The following is a 16,940-nucleotide window of genomic DNA, read 5'->3' as shown; positions in this document are numbered from 1 at the left end:
AAGTGACTAGAAAAATGGGCCAAGTAAATAAAAATCATTTAAAAGAGGAAACAATATAATACCAGTAAACATCTAAAAGCACTCAGTCTCACTAGAATCAGAAAGACAAACAGCAGCAGCTGAATACCAATTGGTCAGACTGGCAAAAATTTAAAGTGTGAAACTATGGAATTTGGCAATAGTGTGGAGAAAGAGAGACTCCTACTCTGCCACTGGTTTTATAAATCGGAAGATGATTTAAATCAAAACATGCAAATAGACTCTGATTTATACATTCCAGTTCTTATTTATCCTAGAGAAGATTTATATAGGTACATAATGATGTAGCCACAAAGAAGTGCTTTGCTCTTTTTTTAATTTTTATTTTTCATTGAAGGATAATTACTTTACAATGTTGTGCTGGTTTCTGCCATACAACAGTGCGAATCAGCTATAAGTATACATATATCCTCCCCTGTGAGCCTCCCTCCCAATCCCCCACCTCATCCTTCTTGTTATTTTAACATGGTAAGAACAATTAATATAAGACCTACCCTTAACAAATTTTTAAGTGTATAACATGTTATTATTGACTACATATTATTGTTGACTACTTGTGTAATATTGTATCAGATCTCCAGAACTCATCTCACCTTGCTTAATTGAAACTGTATGCCTATTGATTAATAACTCTCCATTTACCCCTCCCCTTGAAAGTGAAAGTCTTACTCGCTCAGTCATGTCCAACTCTGCGACCCCATGAACTGTTGCCTGCCAGGCTCCTCTGTCCATGGAGTTCTCCAGGCAAGAAAACTGGAGTGGGCAGCCATTCCCTTCTCCACGGAATCGTCCCAACCCAGGGATCGAACCCAGCTACATTGCAGGCAGATTCTTTACCATCCAAGCCATCAGAGAAGCCCACCCCTCCCCTTAGTCTCTGGCAACCACCATCCCATTCTTTCATTCTATGAATTTCACTATTTGGGATACCTAATTTAAGTGGAATCGTGCACTACTTTTTCTGTGACTGATTTTTTTTCCCTTAACAAAAAGTCCTCAAATCTCATTCATGCTGTTGCATATTGCAAAATTTGCTTCTTTTTTTAAAGCTGAATATATTTCATTGCATGTATAAGCCACATTTTCTTTATCCATTTATTTGTCAGTGGACATTTAGGGTGTTTCCACATCTAGGCTATTGTGAATACAATGAACATGGGCAATGCTAGTGTCTTCAAGATCTTGATTTTAATTATTTTGGATAAATACCCAGAAGTGGGGTTACTGGGTCATGTGGTAGTTCTATATTTAATTTTGAGGAATCTTCGTACAGTTTTCCATAAATGCTGTGGCCAACTGATCTTCAAGAAGGATGCGAAGAATATATAATGCAGAAAATGAGTCTCATAAACAAATACTGTTAAGAAAACTAGGTACTCACAAACAAAAGAATGAAATTGGACCCTTATCTTACACCATTCACAAAAATCAACCCAAAGTAGTTAAAGACTTAAATGTAAGATCTGAAACTTTAAAACTTCTAGAAGAAAACATAGAGGAAAAGCTTCATGGTAGTGGTCTTGGCAATGACCACATAGATATGATACCAAAAGCACAAGCAGAAAAAAGCAAACATAAAGAAGTGAAACTACATTAAGCCAAGAAGCACAGCAAAGGAAACAGTCAACAGGATGAAAAGGCACCCTACAGAATAGGAGAAACTGTTTGTAAGCCATATATCCAATGAGCAACTAATACACAAAATGCCTAAGTAACTCACACAACTTAATGGCAAAAAATAAATAAATAAATAAAATTCCACTAATAAAATCCCTGAAAATGGGCCAAGGAATTGAATGTACATGTCTCCAATGAAGACATACAAATGGTCAAGAGATATACGAAAAATGCTCAACCTTGCTAGCCATCAGGAAATACAAATCAAAACCACAGTAAGAAACCAACCCCGTATCTGTCAGGATGGCTATTATCAAAAATGAATAAGTGAAAGACAACTGTAGACAAGAGTGTAGAGAAACTGAAATTCTTGAACATGTGGGTACAATATTTTCCTAAGTAACAAAACTTGGAAATTTTCTACCAATAAGGGAGTGCTAGAAATTATGGCATATTCCTGCTATAAAATCCTAATCAATAGTTTAAAAATATGAGTTAGAACTATATATAGTACATGGTCAGATGTCCATGACATGGTTTTAGGTGAATAAACAGGATTCAAGACATATATAAAGCACACTATATATTTCTATGGTAGAAAACATACTTACATACATATATACATAAAAGATCTAGAAAGTTAAACACCATCAATCTAGGATTCACTCTAGAGCTAAAATAAGCTAGTACATGAATACAGAGCAAGGAATCTTGGAAGGCAAGTGCTGATGATAGTAATTCCCTCAGAGATCATACTGTCTGGCATTAGAGATTGGAAATGAAGATCAAAAGGAAACTTTAGTCTTATTTGTGATGTTTTGATTTTAACAAAATATGTCCCCTGTTAATGTCATTCACATTTGTTTCTCTGACAAAAGAAAAATATTCCTTGGGGCAGTCTATCAGAACCTTGGGGGTGCTAACCAACCAACCATGCATATCCAACAAGGTATGGGGCGACCTATCTTATGTTTTGAGAATCACTTGAGATACTGAGAGATATTATTGAATAGTATTATATCTTACAGATAGAGTAGAAGAAAAAACAGTTCAGAATTGCAACTTAAACCTTTCTCTCTCTCTCTTTTTAGAACCTACAAATGAATAATCATCAAGCCTTACAACAAACCTGAAAGGAAAGATTATCATCCCCCCCTTTACGAAGTGGGAAAGTAAAACCCTAAGTCACTTCACTCACAACCTAGGTAGACTTACCTGACCTGGCTGCTGGACCCCATTCATCATACTGAATTTTTATGTCTGTCTCTCAAGCCAAATCATGAGTCATTTAAAGTTAGGGATCTTGCTTCCCTATATATCAAAATCAGAGTAACTCTAACTTGCCTGGGTCACAAAACTAGAAAGAGACAGAATTAAGACTCTTCCAGTTCCTCTGACTGCTTGGCCAAGGCTACTTCACCCATAGCCCAGTAGTTTCCAAGGAACATCAATGACTATATAGTTCAGACAGCATATGTTTGTGTAATGAAAAACCCACTTCCCTCTTGACAGTCAAAATTCCCAACCCTAGCCAAGCTGGATACTTGGCTGGAACACTCCAAACTGACTCCAAAGGAGCCATGATTCTGGACCTCCCAGATCCAATGGTAGACGGTTGACTCTGCATTGCAGGACTGACCACACCAAGATTGAGACAGGCTGTGGGTCAAAGCCATCAGGAAAACTGGGAAGTAAATGGAAGGCTAGGCAGATGTGAGTGTGACAATCATAGCCAGAAATTACCAGGAATTTTTTTTAAAGAACCTAGAATCAAACTTTTTACAAGTCATTTCTATACTTGGATGAGTTTCCAAAGGCCTCTTTCTGAAACAGAGCCAGGGCCACATCACGGTTTAGAGCAAGTCACCAGCACATCCTGCCTGATACCGTCTTATTCTGTGGAAATTTTATGCAGGGAGGGCTCCCTCCTGGTCAGTCCTGTGTCTCCTGCAGCTTCAGGTTATACACAACTGAGAAAGTATAATGCCCTTCTTTTACGACAGCCATAGACAGTTAGACCAGGGGCTTTCTGCGTGGTCCAGAGGCTAAGATTCTGCCTTCCAATGGAGGGCCTGTGGGTTTGAGCCTTTTTGGGGAACTAAGGTCTCAGATGCCACAGGGTGCAGCCAAAATTTTTTTTAACGTTGGACCGTTTCCTACTTTATGCTATCATTTATACGTGGAATCTAAAAAAAGCCAAACTCAGAGAAACAAAATGGTAGTTATCACGGGAAGGGGGTGGGTTGGAATGGAGAAGTATTAATCAAAAGGTACAGACTTACAATTTTAAGATGAATAAGTTCTGGGGATCTAATGTACAGCATGGTGGTTACAGCTAATAATACTATATTTTATACCAAAATATAGATATCAAATATTCTTACCACAAAAATGAAATTATATGCCAGGATGAAGATGTTAGTTAATGCTATGATGATGATCATTTTGTAGCATATAAATGTATCAGATCAGCAGGCTGTACACCTTAAATTTACACAATGTTGCATGTTATTTATAGCTCAGTAAAGCTGAGCTGGGAGTCATACCACATTCCCAGGCACAAGCTCTACTCTGGGGCTCAAACAGGAGTGTGAGTGAAGATCAAGCCCTGGAGATGAGTGCTGAAACGACCTCTGACCTGCTGAGTGAGAAAGAGTGTACAAGAAGCTACGGCCTGTCACATAGTTCACACACCTGGGGTCTCAGGGTGTGAGGCTCCCTGCACTGGTGAAGCAACAGATTCCAGGGCTCCAAAACACGAGCCCTACTGCAGAGTCTGCTTTCTACGACAGGACTAATAGATGGTAGGCAGATAGACAGACACACAGACAAGAGATAAACACATGATGAAGAGGGAGATAGATGATATTTATTTAGATGATACAGATTTAATATAAAAAGAAACAGTTTCATAAGTGTTGCTATAACAGTTAAGTGCATTTATTTGGAAAAAATAGCACCATAATTTCCCCTTGGTGATAACACGGAAAGTAGGAAAAAAGGCCACCCTTAGGATTTCCTGCCCTAAAAAAAAATGGAAAATTTGAGTACCTCTGTTTCTCCCAAGTCCCTCTGAAGTGACTATAACTAACAGATAGTAGAGTTCTCGTTTTCCCCCCAAATCTGATTATTAGCAAAAATCACCTTTTTCTCTGAAGCAGAGCTAGAGGTATACCCCACTTTAAAAAATGTCTGAACTTGCCAAGCTCATAAATCATGAAAAGTTTATCCATATTTCACAATAATTCTTTGAACAAGCCTTCAGTGCTGAGTACCTTTGAATAACAAGTTTCCACACAGTACATTTAAAATAACATTCAGTATACAAAAATGTTCCATCTACTTACCAAACTCATAAATCATGGAGAGAGTCTCCACATTACAAAATAATTCTTCACTTTACAAAAGGATCTACTGCTAAGTTCCTTTGATAGAAAATTCTTCCAGTAATTCAGAATATGATTCAGTATACCTAAATCCAGTTTATGCTCAACTTTCCAGGAATACAGCTTGTGTACCAAGCAGGCAACATCTGGTTTGGCAGATGGTCATTCTTCCCAGATAATCCATCCTTCCAGGTCCAAAAGCTAGAGATAATCTAAGGTGACTACCACTTTATGGAAAAACAAAAAGTCTCAGATTTCCCTGAGGGATCTTTACACTGAGCCTGTGAAAGGAGCCAAATAGGAAGTGCCTGCCCTCCTAGAAAATCAGCTATGGCCTGCAGCCAAGGCCCCTCCACCTAAAATCGGGTAGACCATCCTACAGGAAGGGGTGGGGGCCCTGGAAAGGCTGGAGTGGGAGGGGAAATGAGATAAAGGGACTTGGGTCAAACAGGAGCCAATCTGAGGTGCGGCGTGTGCACAGCTGGGCATGGTATACTTGTCCTCGTGTGTGTGTTGAAGAGCCTGGCGGGGAGAAGAGAAGCCACATGCTTTACGACCATAGATTTTCATTCAGGGGCCATTCAGGGCATTCAAAGCTTGTTTTCTTCTCTGCTGAGTCATTTTTCATTTCAGATTCAACAAATAAAAAGCGCAATCTTTGGAGTATTTAATACTCAGCAAACAAATATGCAGAAATGAGCTTAGTTTTGGCAGAAGAAGAGCCACACACACACACACACACACACACACACACACCCTCAGTGTACCAAACATCCTCCTGTGTTATATTGATTTCCAAAGATTTGTTGATGTCTTCCTCATTCCCAACTTTCCTCTGGGAATCCCAGTCTCTTGCTTCTCAAAATGTAGCTGCTCAGAGCTGAGCCAAAGACCTGGGTTGGCCCAGTCTGTAAGTGTTTAAGCACACAGGATGTTCCCCAGATGACCCGAGCTGACCCTCGCTGCTCAGAGGAGGATGACACAGCCGGCTGTGCTCCTGCCTTCGTTAGAAGAGTACTTTGCTTTCCTAACCCTTGTCACCTGTAAAATGGAGACAACTAGAGGTCGCTGAGTGAGATCCCTGTGTGGAAGACATCCCCCTGCCAGGGCAGAGGGAACCACAGAACATCCATGGTGTGACATCATTTGTCTGCCATCCTTTCTAAGAACATAATCACTGTAATGCCTTCATGAGATTAGGAGGAGGGAGGGAAGATATTGACACAAAGTGAAGGCGGGGTGTTTTCTAAACCCAAAGGGCTCTGTTAGAAGCTCAGCATCCCTTGGCCTGCTGAACCCTCCGGCAGAGCCTTCAGCCTCACTGAGTTCTAGCAGCCTCGGCTCTCCACCAGGCTGTCTCACGCCCACCCTGACTTCCAGGCTCCCATACTTGAGCACCTTCCCCACCCTGCCTCTCTCACTCTCTCGCCCCATCCCACCCTCTACCCAGGCTCCTCAGGCCCCTGCGCCATGTCCTGGGGAGCAGAGGGCTGCCTGGAGGCATTCTCAAGCACAGGAAGGTTAACAGGACGGCTGACTAACAGTCTTTCAGAAGGTTTTGGAGGTTATGAAATAAAGACATTAGTCCTCAAAATTATGGACTCACAGCCACAAGAGCTTGAAGGTACCTGAAAACTCAACTGTATCGATCCTCTGTGGTTAAAGGTAAGGAAGGTCAGTCAGCCCCCAAAGCAGAGAGGCCTCGGCGGGGGCAACAGCTGGTCAGAGGCAAGGCAGGCCTGCAGTCACCAGGCGAGCATGGGTTCTCTGATGACACTGCCTCCCGTGGCCCGGCCTCCTGTTTTCTTTCCTCAAACTCAGCACACGCACCTGCTTTACCCCGTTTGTCTCGCTAACCGATCTCTTTAAACCAGAGTGAAGTTATTCAGAAAATCTCTGTGATGGTTTTCAAATGTGTCCACAAATCCATGACCTGGAGCCATGTGTTCATGGAAAGCTGGCATCTCACTTCCCTCCTCCTGAATACAAGCTCAACAGGGTGCATCACTTCTAACAAAATTAAAACAGGAGGAGAGATGGCTGTGAACCTCCAGAGCTGGGTCTCAGAAGGTAACCCACATCCACTGGGCTCTCACAGACTTGCCCTGCGAACGCACTGCCAGGCAATAAGGAAGCCCAGGCCACGTGGAGAAGCCAGGCACAGGTCTTTTGGCGGATGCCATTGCCAAGGTCCCTGCAGGCAGCAGCAGAAGCTCACACACTTGTGAATGAGGAAGGCACCCAGGTGACTCCAGCCTCAGCCATCAACTGTTACAATCCCAGGAGAGACCGTGGGCAAGACAGCTGAGCTGAGCCCAGTCCCCAGAAACAGAAGCGATAACAACAATGACATGATCACTGTCTGTTAAGTCACTAAGTTGTGAGGTGATTCATCACATGGCAAAAATAACTGGAACAATCTCCTTGGGTAAGGAAGGCACAGCTTCCTGCAGACCCAAGGACTGGGTTTTGAATGCCCCCTGGTTGTTATTAGTCAGCAATCTGTCCATTGCCTCAAAATCTAGGGGTAAGATGGAACCAATGGTGAGCAAGAAACAGCTCTCTCATCAAACCCAGAGGTGGGCTGAAAGACTAACCATCCACATATAAAGTGCCTTTCCCTTGAGGGCTCGGTAAGCAGCACCTTACCCACTATATCACCCCTTCCTACTGCCCCTGGGTCCCTGTACCCCATGCTTGACGCCTCCCCCCCCCCAACAACTCCTTCCCAGCCACCAGGTCCAAAGCCAGACTTTCCAGGTTTGACTCCTGCAGCAGTTATGTGGACCTGACCACACACCTGAACCTGGACTCTGTAGGAGTGTCGTGAGGATCAAATGAGTTATTACATAGAAAGTACTTAGAACAATGACCAGTTCATAAATTTTCACAGATATTTAAATTTCTACTTAATTTTTACTATGTACATCTCCTTGTCTCAATAAATTTGCAAGTTACGTGCAAAAACATGCCTCCCCATTCATCACCCTCTATGTGCATCAGTTCACACCTACACAGTGGGTGCTCAAGAACACTTGCAGGTGGGCAGCTCATTTCAATGGTAATAAAACAGGCAATGCCACCAATACAAACTCCTTGCCTTTGACAAGCACACTAAACCTATGAACATCCGATGAGTGATGCTGTCTCTGGAGAAAGTGACTTGACCCTTTGCGTACAGTCGTTCACAAGTCATGAGAGGCTCGGGCACTTCACTATGAACCAGCACAGCACAAACCAGCCCGGGGCTGAGGAGCGCAGGGCTAGGCCATGTCTGGCGGGACAGTGACGTGATCACACTGCTGGATCAAGTGCTGTTCTGTTCCCATGTGAGCGCGCACATGTCCCAGTGACCTTTCAATCCAGCCACCCAAAGCCACGAGGTTCCAGACATGCCATTTCCACGAGGGCTGCTTTATTCTTGTGGTCCATGGTAGTGCTGGCCTCTTAAGAAGACATGTCTCTATCAGGCTGCTTATTAATTTGCATAGGCCCAATCAATGTGAAGTAAATTTGATCTCATCCACCCATAAGAAACCCTCCTGAGCCTCAGAAAAGATTTGGTGTGATCCCAATTAACCCTGCTTCAGGTCCCTGCAGGAGGCCCGCCAGCCTGCATCTCCCCTTTCAGCAAAGGGACCTAGGTGTCTTTCCCTTAACATATTCAGGGATTCCCAAATACAAGAGTTAACACCAGTGCTTTTGCCACAGAAAGAATGGAGATCCCTCACCTTCTCTGAGACCATCAGCTGAATGAGGAAGCAAGGATTTCACCTCTTAGGCCTTTGCAACCATATTCTGTAGTGAAAAGTTCAGCCATTATACAGGTCAGGCACTTCAGCCAGATACTAATTGATCTCTGGGTTGAAGGACACTTTTCTATAGATCTGGAAAGCATGAAATATGGATAAAAGTAGAAAATGGTGTCACAATTAAAGAACTGAGATGATGCATGTAAAGGACTTATAGCACCAGTGCCTGGGAGATAGTAAGTACCTGTTAGCGTTTAGTTGTTATTATGAAGCTCCAATACTTTGACTACCTGATGCAAACGGCTGACTCATCGGAAAAGACCCCGATGCTGGGAAAGATTGATGGCCAAAGGAGAAGGGCGCAGCAGTGGATGAGATGGTTAGAAAGCGTCACCAATTCAATGGACATGAAACTGGGCGAACTCCGGGAGATGGCAAGGGACAGGGAGGCCTGGTGTGCTGCAGTCCATGGGGTCAGAGAGTCACACACGACTTAGCAACTGAATAACAATGACAAGTGTTACTATGAATAGAATGGTGCCCAGGAACAAAAAAAGCTCAGCAGTTGAGGTGACACGTATATACTGAAAATCTGTTGTGAGCCCCGTACAGGTTGAGTCACCTGGAGGCAATACAGCAAGAAAGCATCGGAAGAGTTACACGGCCGGCTCATGCAAACATTTGGAAAAACAAAGCTAGCGGATTGGCAAGTTCACAGCGGGTCATAGCTACAGGGATGGTGTGATAGAGCAGGAGACACACAAGTGGGCCTGGATGAATAATGGACTTTAGGAAAGACCAAGAAGGAAAGAAAAAGTAAAGAATTCTGAAAAATTGCAAAGTTTGACAGGTCTGGCCAATGAAAGAGGTGAAGGCTTACTAAGACCTTCAAGGCTGAGAAAAAGAAAGAGGAATTCAGCACTGACCAGCTTGTTTGCCATCACTACCAAGTTCAGATACCTTACAGACCCTTTTGGGGACCTGAAAGTCTTCCTACACTTGAGAGTCTTAAGAAAAACAAACACGGCAAGGACATCTCCATGTGATAAACTTAATCTGCTCACTTTGCTCTGAGTTTAGGGGTGGCAGAGCAAAGCAGAAGATGCAGTATTATGCAATTCTTGTCATGGGGACATATAGACACTAAATGTAAAGTGGGCCCCCCCACCTTAGACAAATATAGAATCCCTGCCCAAACCCCAGAGCCCAAAAGTTTCATTCAGCAGTTGGGTCGGGACCAAATGTCTGGGACTCCTTTCCTGGTTCCTACACTGCTCTTCAAGCAAGTCACTCCCTCCTCACCTGCAGCTCCTGCAATCCTTGCCAAAATAATGTCACTGATCATGAGAAGTCTGGCCTCTAACCCTTTGCATTTCACGCTTCCTTCATATTGCTAGCTGGCATTCCCTTCTATGTTACTTTCATTGGAAGCCTCTGAACCAGAAAATATAAGTTTATTTAAGGCTATGAAACATCTGCAGACTTCATCTGACTTCAGGAAGTTTCCCTGTGAGTCACCAATGCCTGGCACTTACTCCTGATGTGTAAAGAGCCTCCTCTCTCCAACCTGCCAGGCCTAATCCTCCCCACTTCCTAGCTCAGCTCCTAACCCCTACATTGCCAAGGACAAGTGAGAAACCAAAAGCTTGCCTGATCCTGGTCTCAAAGCCTGAGATCCTAGTCTCAAAGACTGAGAATGGAGATTCTCAGTCTCAGAAAGTTCTAATCAATTCCACCTCTCCTGCAGAAAGATTCACACCTTCCAGTTCCTTTGAATGAGACCTCATGGCTCTTGAGCTGTCCCTTTTCACCAAGTAGATTCATGATTTTGTTCAAACTCATTCTCTGAACACCTATCTGACTTGCTCCATCCCACCTTTGGCCTCAAACGATGGTAGAGCATTTGTTAGTAGCAATATTTCTCTGGACGCCCCTCCCCACTACACTAGGCTGCTTGCAGGCAGGGACCTTGTCATGCCTTCTTTGAATTTTCAGAGCATAGTCTGGAGACAATCGGTGAACATGTTAGGCAAATGAACAGATGTCCTGAGGGGTCCTTAGGATCCAGGAGTGGCTGTTGGCTTGTCCATCTCTCTGCTGACAACTGAGAAGATGGAGTGCACCGGCTTCTTCAATAAGTCTTTCCCCTCCTTTTTGGCAGTGCTTCCACGTCAAAATAGAGTCTCCTCTCTCGACTCCTTTGCATCTATACCCCGTAACATAGCAGATACCATCCGCTGACTGATATAGTCCCTAACTGTGCTTGTATATATGTGGGACAATCTTGTCTCCTCAGTAAAACTGTGAGTTCCAAAGGGCAAGGGTATTTCTTATCTCAGCACTTATGAGAGCCACAGTAAAGATTTCTGGAGCACGTATTACACAGTAGGCAATACACTCGGTCTTACATGAATTTTCTCAGCCCTCAGAACTCTCTCTGAAGTTTTTATTATTATTGTCCTCATTTTGCAGACGAGAAGACAGAAACACAGAGAACAGATAATTTGTCCAAGATCACACAAGTGGCAAGTGCAACAGCATTCAGTATATGGTTACCCTCCGGAAGGCTGATGCGGCCTGGTGGCTGCACTCTGCCATGCTCTCCCCACCCAGTCCAGTCAAACTGTACATTGTCACCAGGCACAAAGTTATGTTCAGCTCACCTACACTTGCAAGATTTCTATTACACTGCCAGCAAGTGAATCTGCCTGCAAGAGGCCATCCCTCTGGCGTCCACCTTTTTTTTAAATTGAAGTATAGTCAATTTACAATGTTGTGTCAGTTTCTGGTGTACAACAAAGTGATTCAGTTACATTCAAAGTGATTTACACACACACACATATGGATATTTTTCATGTTCTTTCCCATTCTGGTTTATCATAAGATATTGAATGTAGTTCCCTGTGCTATACAGTAGGACCTTGCTATTTATTTCATATATAGTAGTGTATACCTGTTAATCCCAAACTCCTAATTTATCCCTCCCGTAGCCCCTTTCCCATTTGGTAACCATAAGTTCGCTTTCTATATCTGCAAGTCTGCTTCTGTTTTGTAAGCAAGTTCATCTGTATCATATGTTAGGTTGCACATACAAGAGATGTCGTGGCATTTGTCTTTCACTTTCTGACTTCCTTCACTTGGTGTGATAATCTTTGGGTCCATCCATGCTGCTGCAAATGGCATTATTTCATTCTTTTTTTATGGCTGAGTGACACTCTATTGTGTAAATGTACCACATTTTCATTATCCAGTCATCCGAAGATGAACATTTAAGGTGGCTTCTATGTCTTTGGGGCTTCCCTGGTAGCTTGGATATTGTAAATAATGCTGCTATGAACATTGGGGTGTCTTTATCTCTTTTCATTAGAATCTTCTCCAGACACATGCCTAGGAGTGAGACTCGAGATCATATGCCCCTGCCTGCACCTCATGCTCCTTGATTCCCACTGGCTGACCTGGAGCCTCTCAGGTACCTGACCTCAGAGCTGCACTAGGCATCACAGCACTGAGACAGCCAGGTGTTCCCATCTGCCTCTTCTCCTCACAAACACAGGCAGCTCAATGTAGTAGAAAGGTCTGGGCAGGGATGGGTGGTTCTGTGGCTCTTGAAACTTAGACAGTTGGAAGGGCCCCTTCGCTTAAGAAACAGAATACAAAATTACAGATACAAAATGAAGTTCGGGGCTTCAAAAGGATCTTGAATTAATGAGGAGGGCAGAAGCAGAAGCTGTACCTACTATCACAAATCCATCTCAGGGCCTGCATTCTAGTCCCAACCCTTCCACTACCACGCTACAGCCTGAGCAATCCCTTTCCTTGAGCAGGCTCAGCTCCCTCCTGGTTCAAATGAGGGGGCTGGGAGGAGGAGGAGTCGGGGAGCTCTGCACCCCCTCTCAGCCTTGGAACTCTGAACTCTATCAGCCATGGTCCAAACACTTTCCCAGGCTCCCTGCAAAATCATAGAACTGCCTCTGATCCGGGAGAGATGCTACTCCTCCCTCCAGCCCAAAGCATATACTGTATTACAGTAATGAGAGCTTAGGTTGCTTTAAATATCACAAAACAAAAACAACAGCATCCCTGGTTCATCATCATTCCCTGCCCAGACCACAGAGGAGAGCACCGCCAGACCGACACCAGGGTAGAGATGGAGAGCAGAGCCCACACAGCCCCTTTCAGGAATCCATTGGCCCGTGTCTAGAGTGAAAATCACTCGTGGCAGAGGTTGTGAAGAGCCAGTCAGAGGCAGAGCCCACAAGGTCGCTCTGGGACACAAAGGCCCTTAAATGGAGTGAGGCTGGAGGTCAGGGTCCTGGATCCACCACGGCCGAGCTGGTGCCAAGCCTGAGGCTTCAGGAACCGCGGTCTCTCACTTCTGGGAGAGCCAGAGAAGTCCAGCCAAAGGTCTCTGCAAAAGGAGGCTCATCTCCCCCCAGGTCCTGGGAGGCATCCACTTAGCAGAAGAGCAAGCATTCCTCAGAAATGAAGGAACCGTGGGGACGTTGAGGGGACTTTCTCTCTCAGGTCTCCCCGAAGCCAAAGGACAACTCCTCAGGGGAACCTGGCAGACCCTACAAGGTTCATTCTTAAAGCAAGAACTAACTAAACTGTTCAGCTCACCATAAAGAGGCCCTAGTTTACTCATGTTCTATAAAATGGCCTATGACAGATCAGAGGTCCTGTCAGACAGTTGTTTGATGTTGACATGTGTCAAACTGCAGAGTAGGACATGCCCACAGCAACCCTTCCCACACAGGGACAAGACCCACACACACACTCTGCACACCTGGCTCCCCTGCCCCTCATGGCTCTCAGGCCATGTGACTCCACTGCTCCAAGGCTGGCCCTGGTGACCAGGGAACATGGCATTTAGAACACATGGGGGTTGCAGCCAGGGAGGTGCCCTTTCTACACTGTGCCAACCCCAGTCCCCGAACCTCTAATGCATGGTGCTCCCACCAGAGAAAGAAGGGACGAGGGGAGCTGCCAGTGATCTGTGTTTAACAGCAAACACACACGAGCACCTCTTTCCTAAGCCTTGGGTTCTTTTCAGGTGGAGGATGCTGAGTTATTGAGAAATAACTATGTCAGCCAGATATTTTAAAAGGGAAATGGAAAGTCTGGAGTCAAATGAAGGACTGAGCTCCTTTCACCGGGACCCTGCTCAGCAGTGACTATAGGAATATGCATTGAGCATCCAATGACGGGTGGTGTCACCAGTCAATGGGGATCCCAGCCTGCTCACAGGGGACAGAACTAGGCTTGAGGGAGACAGAGACTCAAGAAGGCTGGTGTTGGGTGGAGCAGCAGAAACTACTGTAAAATTCATTAAACAGGGAAACCAGGACCTGGAACACCCAGTTCCTAGCACACAGCCTGGCCTACTCTTGAATTTACACTCCAGTACAAAGATAGCACTGATCCTTGATCTCTGCTGAATCCCCAACATCTAACACACTGCCTGACGTGGAGCAGGTGCTCGGGAAATCTATTGAATGAATGTACAGTAGTCTGCCTGCAATGCAGAAGATCCAGGTTCAATCCCTGGATTGGGAAGATCCCCTGGAGGAGGAAATGGCAACTCCAGTATTCTCCCTGGAGAATCCCATGGACAGAGGAGCCTGGTGGGCTACAGTCCATGGGGTCACAAAGAGTCAGACAGGATGGAGCGACTAAGCACAAGCACACACAAGGTGCCCAATAAAGAAGGCTGGGTGCCAAAGAATACTCTTCAGAGTCCCTTGGGCTGCAAGATCAAACCAGTCAACCCTAAAAGAAATCAACCCTCAGTATTCACTGGAAGGACTAATGCTGAAGCTGAAGCTCCAATACTTTGCCACCTGATGTGAAGAGCCAACTCATTGGAAAAGACCTTGATGCTGGGAATGATTGATGACAGGAGGAGAAAGAGGTGACAGAGGATAAGGTGGTTGGATGGCATCACCAGCTCAGTTGACATGAGTCTGAGCAAACTCCAGGAGATAGTGAAGGACAGAGAAGCCTGACGTGCTGTAGTTCATGGGGTCACAAATAGTGGGACATGACTTAGCACCTGAGCATCAACAAATGTGCCTAATAAACTCTTGTTCCCTTTTTTACATTCTTAATCTCCTCCATCTCAGGAACTTAAGCTGACTGTGGGTTTGTCAACTATTTGCCACTTGTGGCTGGAACTCAATGAACAATACTGTTTTGGAGCACACCAGTGTCTCACTTATACTTACCACACTTCCAACATAACAGCAAGCCTTCCATTACCTTCCCTTCTCTGAGCTCCTCATTGATTACATTCTCCCTTGGATTGGAAATTAATTTTTTTCATATGATGCAGTCTTATCTCTATTTTTATCCCATTTATACAGTGCCAAGTATATTCATCTCATTATAAACTCACTGAGATTGGATGAGTTCTACATCCTTTGTAGGCACCATGACACCAAGCAAGATGCTTTATCTATCTCTGAACAAACCTCACAGTCTCTTTCTCCCAAGATCTGACCTCCATAGTTATACTGAATTCCTCATTACTCAATATGGTCTTTTCTCTTTATTTTTTTCTTTTTTAATATAAATTTATTATTTTAATTGGAGGCTAATTACTTTACAATATTGTATTGGTTTTGCCATACATCAACATGCATCTGCCACAGATATACACGTTTCCCCATCCTGAACCCCCCTCCCACCTCCCTCCCCGTGCCATCCTTCTGGGTCGTCCCAGTGCACCAGCCCCAAGCATCCAGTATCAGGCATCGAACCTGGACTAGCGATTCGTTTCATATATGATATTATACATGTTTCAATGCCACTTTCCCAAATCATCCCACCCTCTCCCTCTCCCACATAGTCCAAAAGACTGTTCTATACATCTGTGTCTCTTTTGCTGTCTTGCATACATGGTTATCGTTACCATCTTTCTAAATTCCATATATATGCGTTAGTACACTGTATTGGTGTTTTTCTTTCTGGCTTACTTCACTCTGTATAATAGGCTCCAGTTTCATCCACCTCATTAGAACTGATTCAAATGTATTCTTTTGAATGGCTGAGTAATACTCCATTGTGTATATGTACCACAGCTTTCTTATCCATTCATCTGCTGATGGACATCTAGGTTGCTTCCATGTCCTCGCTATTATAAACAGTGCTGTGATGAACACTGGCGTACACGTGTCTCTTTCAACTATACCGAAAGGCCACCCCAAACTCAGCAATATAAACAAGATGAAGAGACAGAGGAATACCCAGCAGGTAAAGGAACAGGAGAAATGCCCACCAAACCAAACAAAAGAGGAAGAAATAGGGAATCTACCTGAGAAAGAATTCCAAATAATGATAGTGAAAATCATCCAAAATCTTGAAATCAAAATGGAATCACAGATAAATAGCCTGGAGACAAGGATTGAGAAGATGCAAGAAAGTTTTAACAAGGACCTAGAAGAAATAAAAAAGAGTCAATATATAATGAATAATGCAATAAATGAGATCAAAAACACTCTGGAGGCAACAAATAGTAGAATAACGAAGGCAGAAAATAGGATTAGTGAAGTAGAAGATAGAATGGTAGACATAAATGAAGCAGAGAGGAAAAAAGAAAAATGAATTAAAAGAAATGAGGACATGGGGATGACCCAGAAAGATGTTCTGGGGAGGGAGGCGGGAGGGGGGTTCATGTTTGGGAATGCATGTAAGAATTAAAGATATTAAAATTTAAAAAATAAAAAACTAAAAATTTAAAAAAAAAAAAATAAAAGAAATGAGGACAGTCTCAGAGACCTTCAGGACAGCGTTAAACGCCCCAACATTGGAATCATAGGAGTCCCAGAAGACAAAAAGAAAGACCATGAGAAAATACTTGAGGAGATAATAGTTGAAAACTTCTCTAAAATAGGGAAGGAAATAATCACCAAAGTCCAAGAAACCCAGAGAGTCCCAAACAGGATAAACCCAAGGCAAAACACCCCAAGACACATATTAATCAAATTAACAAAGGTCAAACACAAAGAACAAATATTAAAAGCAGCAAGGGAAAAACAACAAATAACACACAAGGGGATTCCCATAAGGATAACAGCTGATCTTTCAATAGAAACTCTTCAGGCCAGAAGGGAATGGCAAGACACACTTAAAGTGATGAAAGAAAATA

The 16,940-nt window shown here is 43.7% G+C and overlaps 1 protein-coding gene across 5 annotated transcripts in view; it reads right to left on the bottom strand.

The window, feature by feature from the left end:
• DDR2 (discoidin domain receptor tyrosine kinase 2) overlaps positions 1–16,940 on the bottom strand; it is a 166,737-nt gene that overhangs the window by 70,454 nt on the left and 79,343 nt on the right. Inside the window, exon 1 of one of the 5 annotated variants that reach the window (XM_069547368.1) lies at positions 5,004–5,378. The exons of the other annotated variants lie outside the window; for them this stretch is intronic. Within the exon in view, the coding sequence (XP_069403469.1) occupies positions 5,004–5,012 (9 nt within the window). The 5' untranslated portion in view covers positions 5,013–5,378. Of the gene's footprint in view, positions 1–5,003; positions 5,379–16,940 lie in introns of those variants that run through there. 5 annotated transcript variants of the gene reach the window in all.

The sequence above is a fragment of the Ovis canadensis genome, chromosome 1 (assembly GCF_042477335.2).
Source record: "Ovis canadensis isolate MfBH-ARS-UI-01 breed Bighorn chromosome 1, ARS-UI_OviCan_v2, whole genome shotgun sequence".
NCBI lineage: Eukaryota > Metazoa > Chordata > Mammalia > Artiodactyla > Bovidae > Ovis > Ovis canadensis.
Note: the sequence above shows the minus strand (reverse complement) of the source record. Positions and strands in the feature narration are given on the sequence as shown.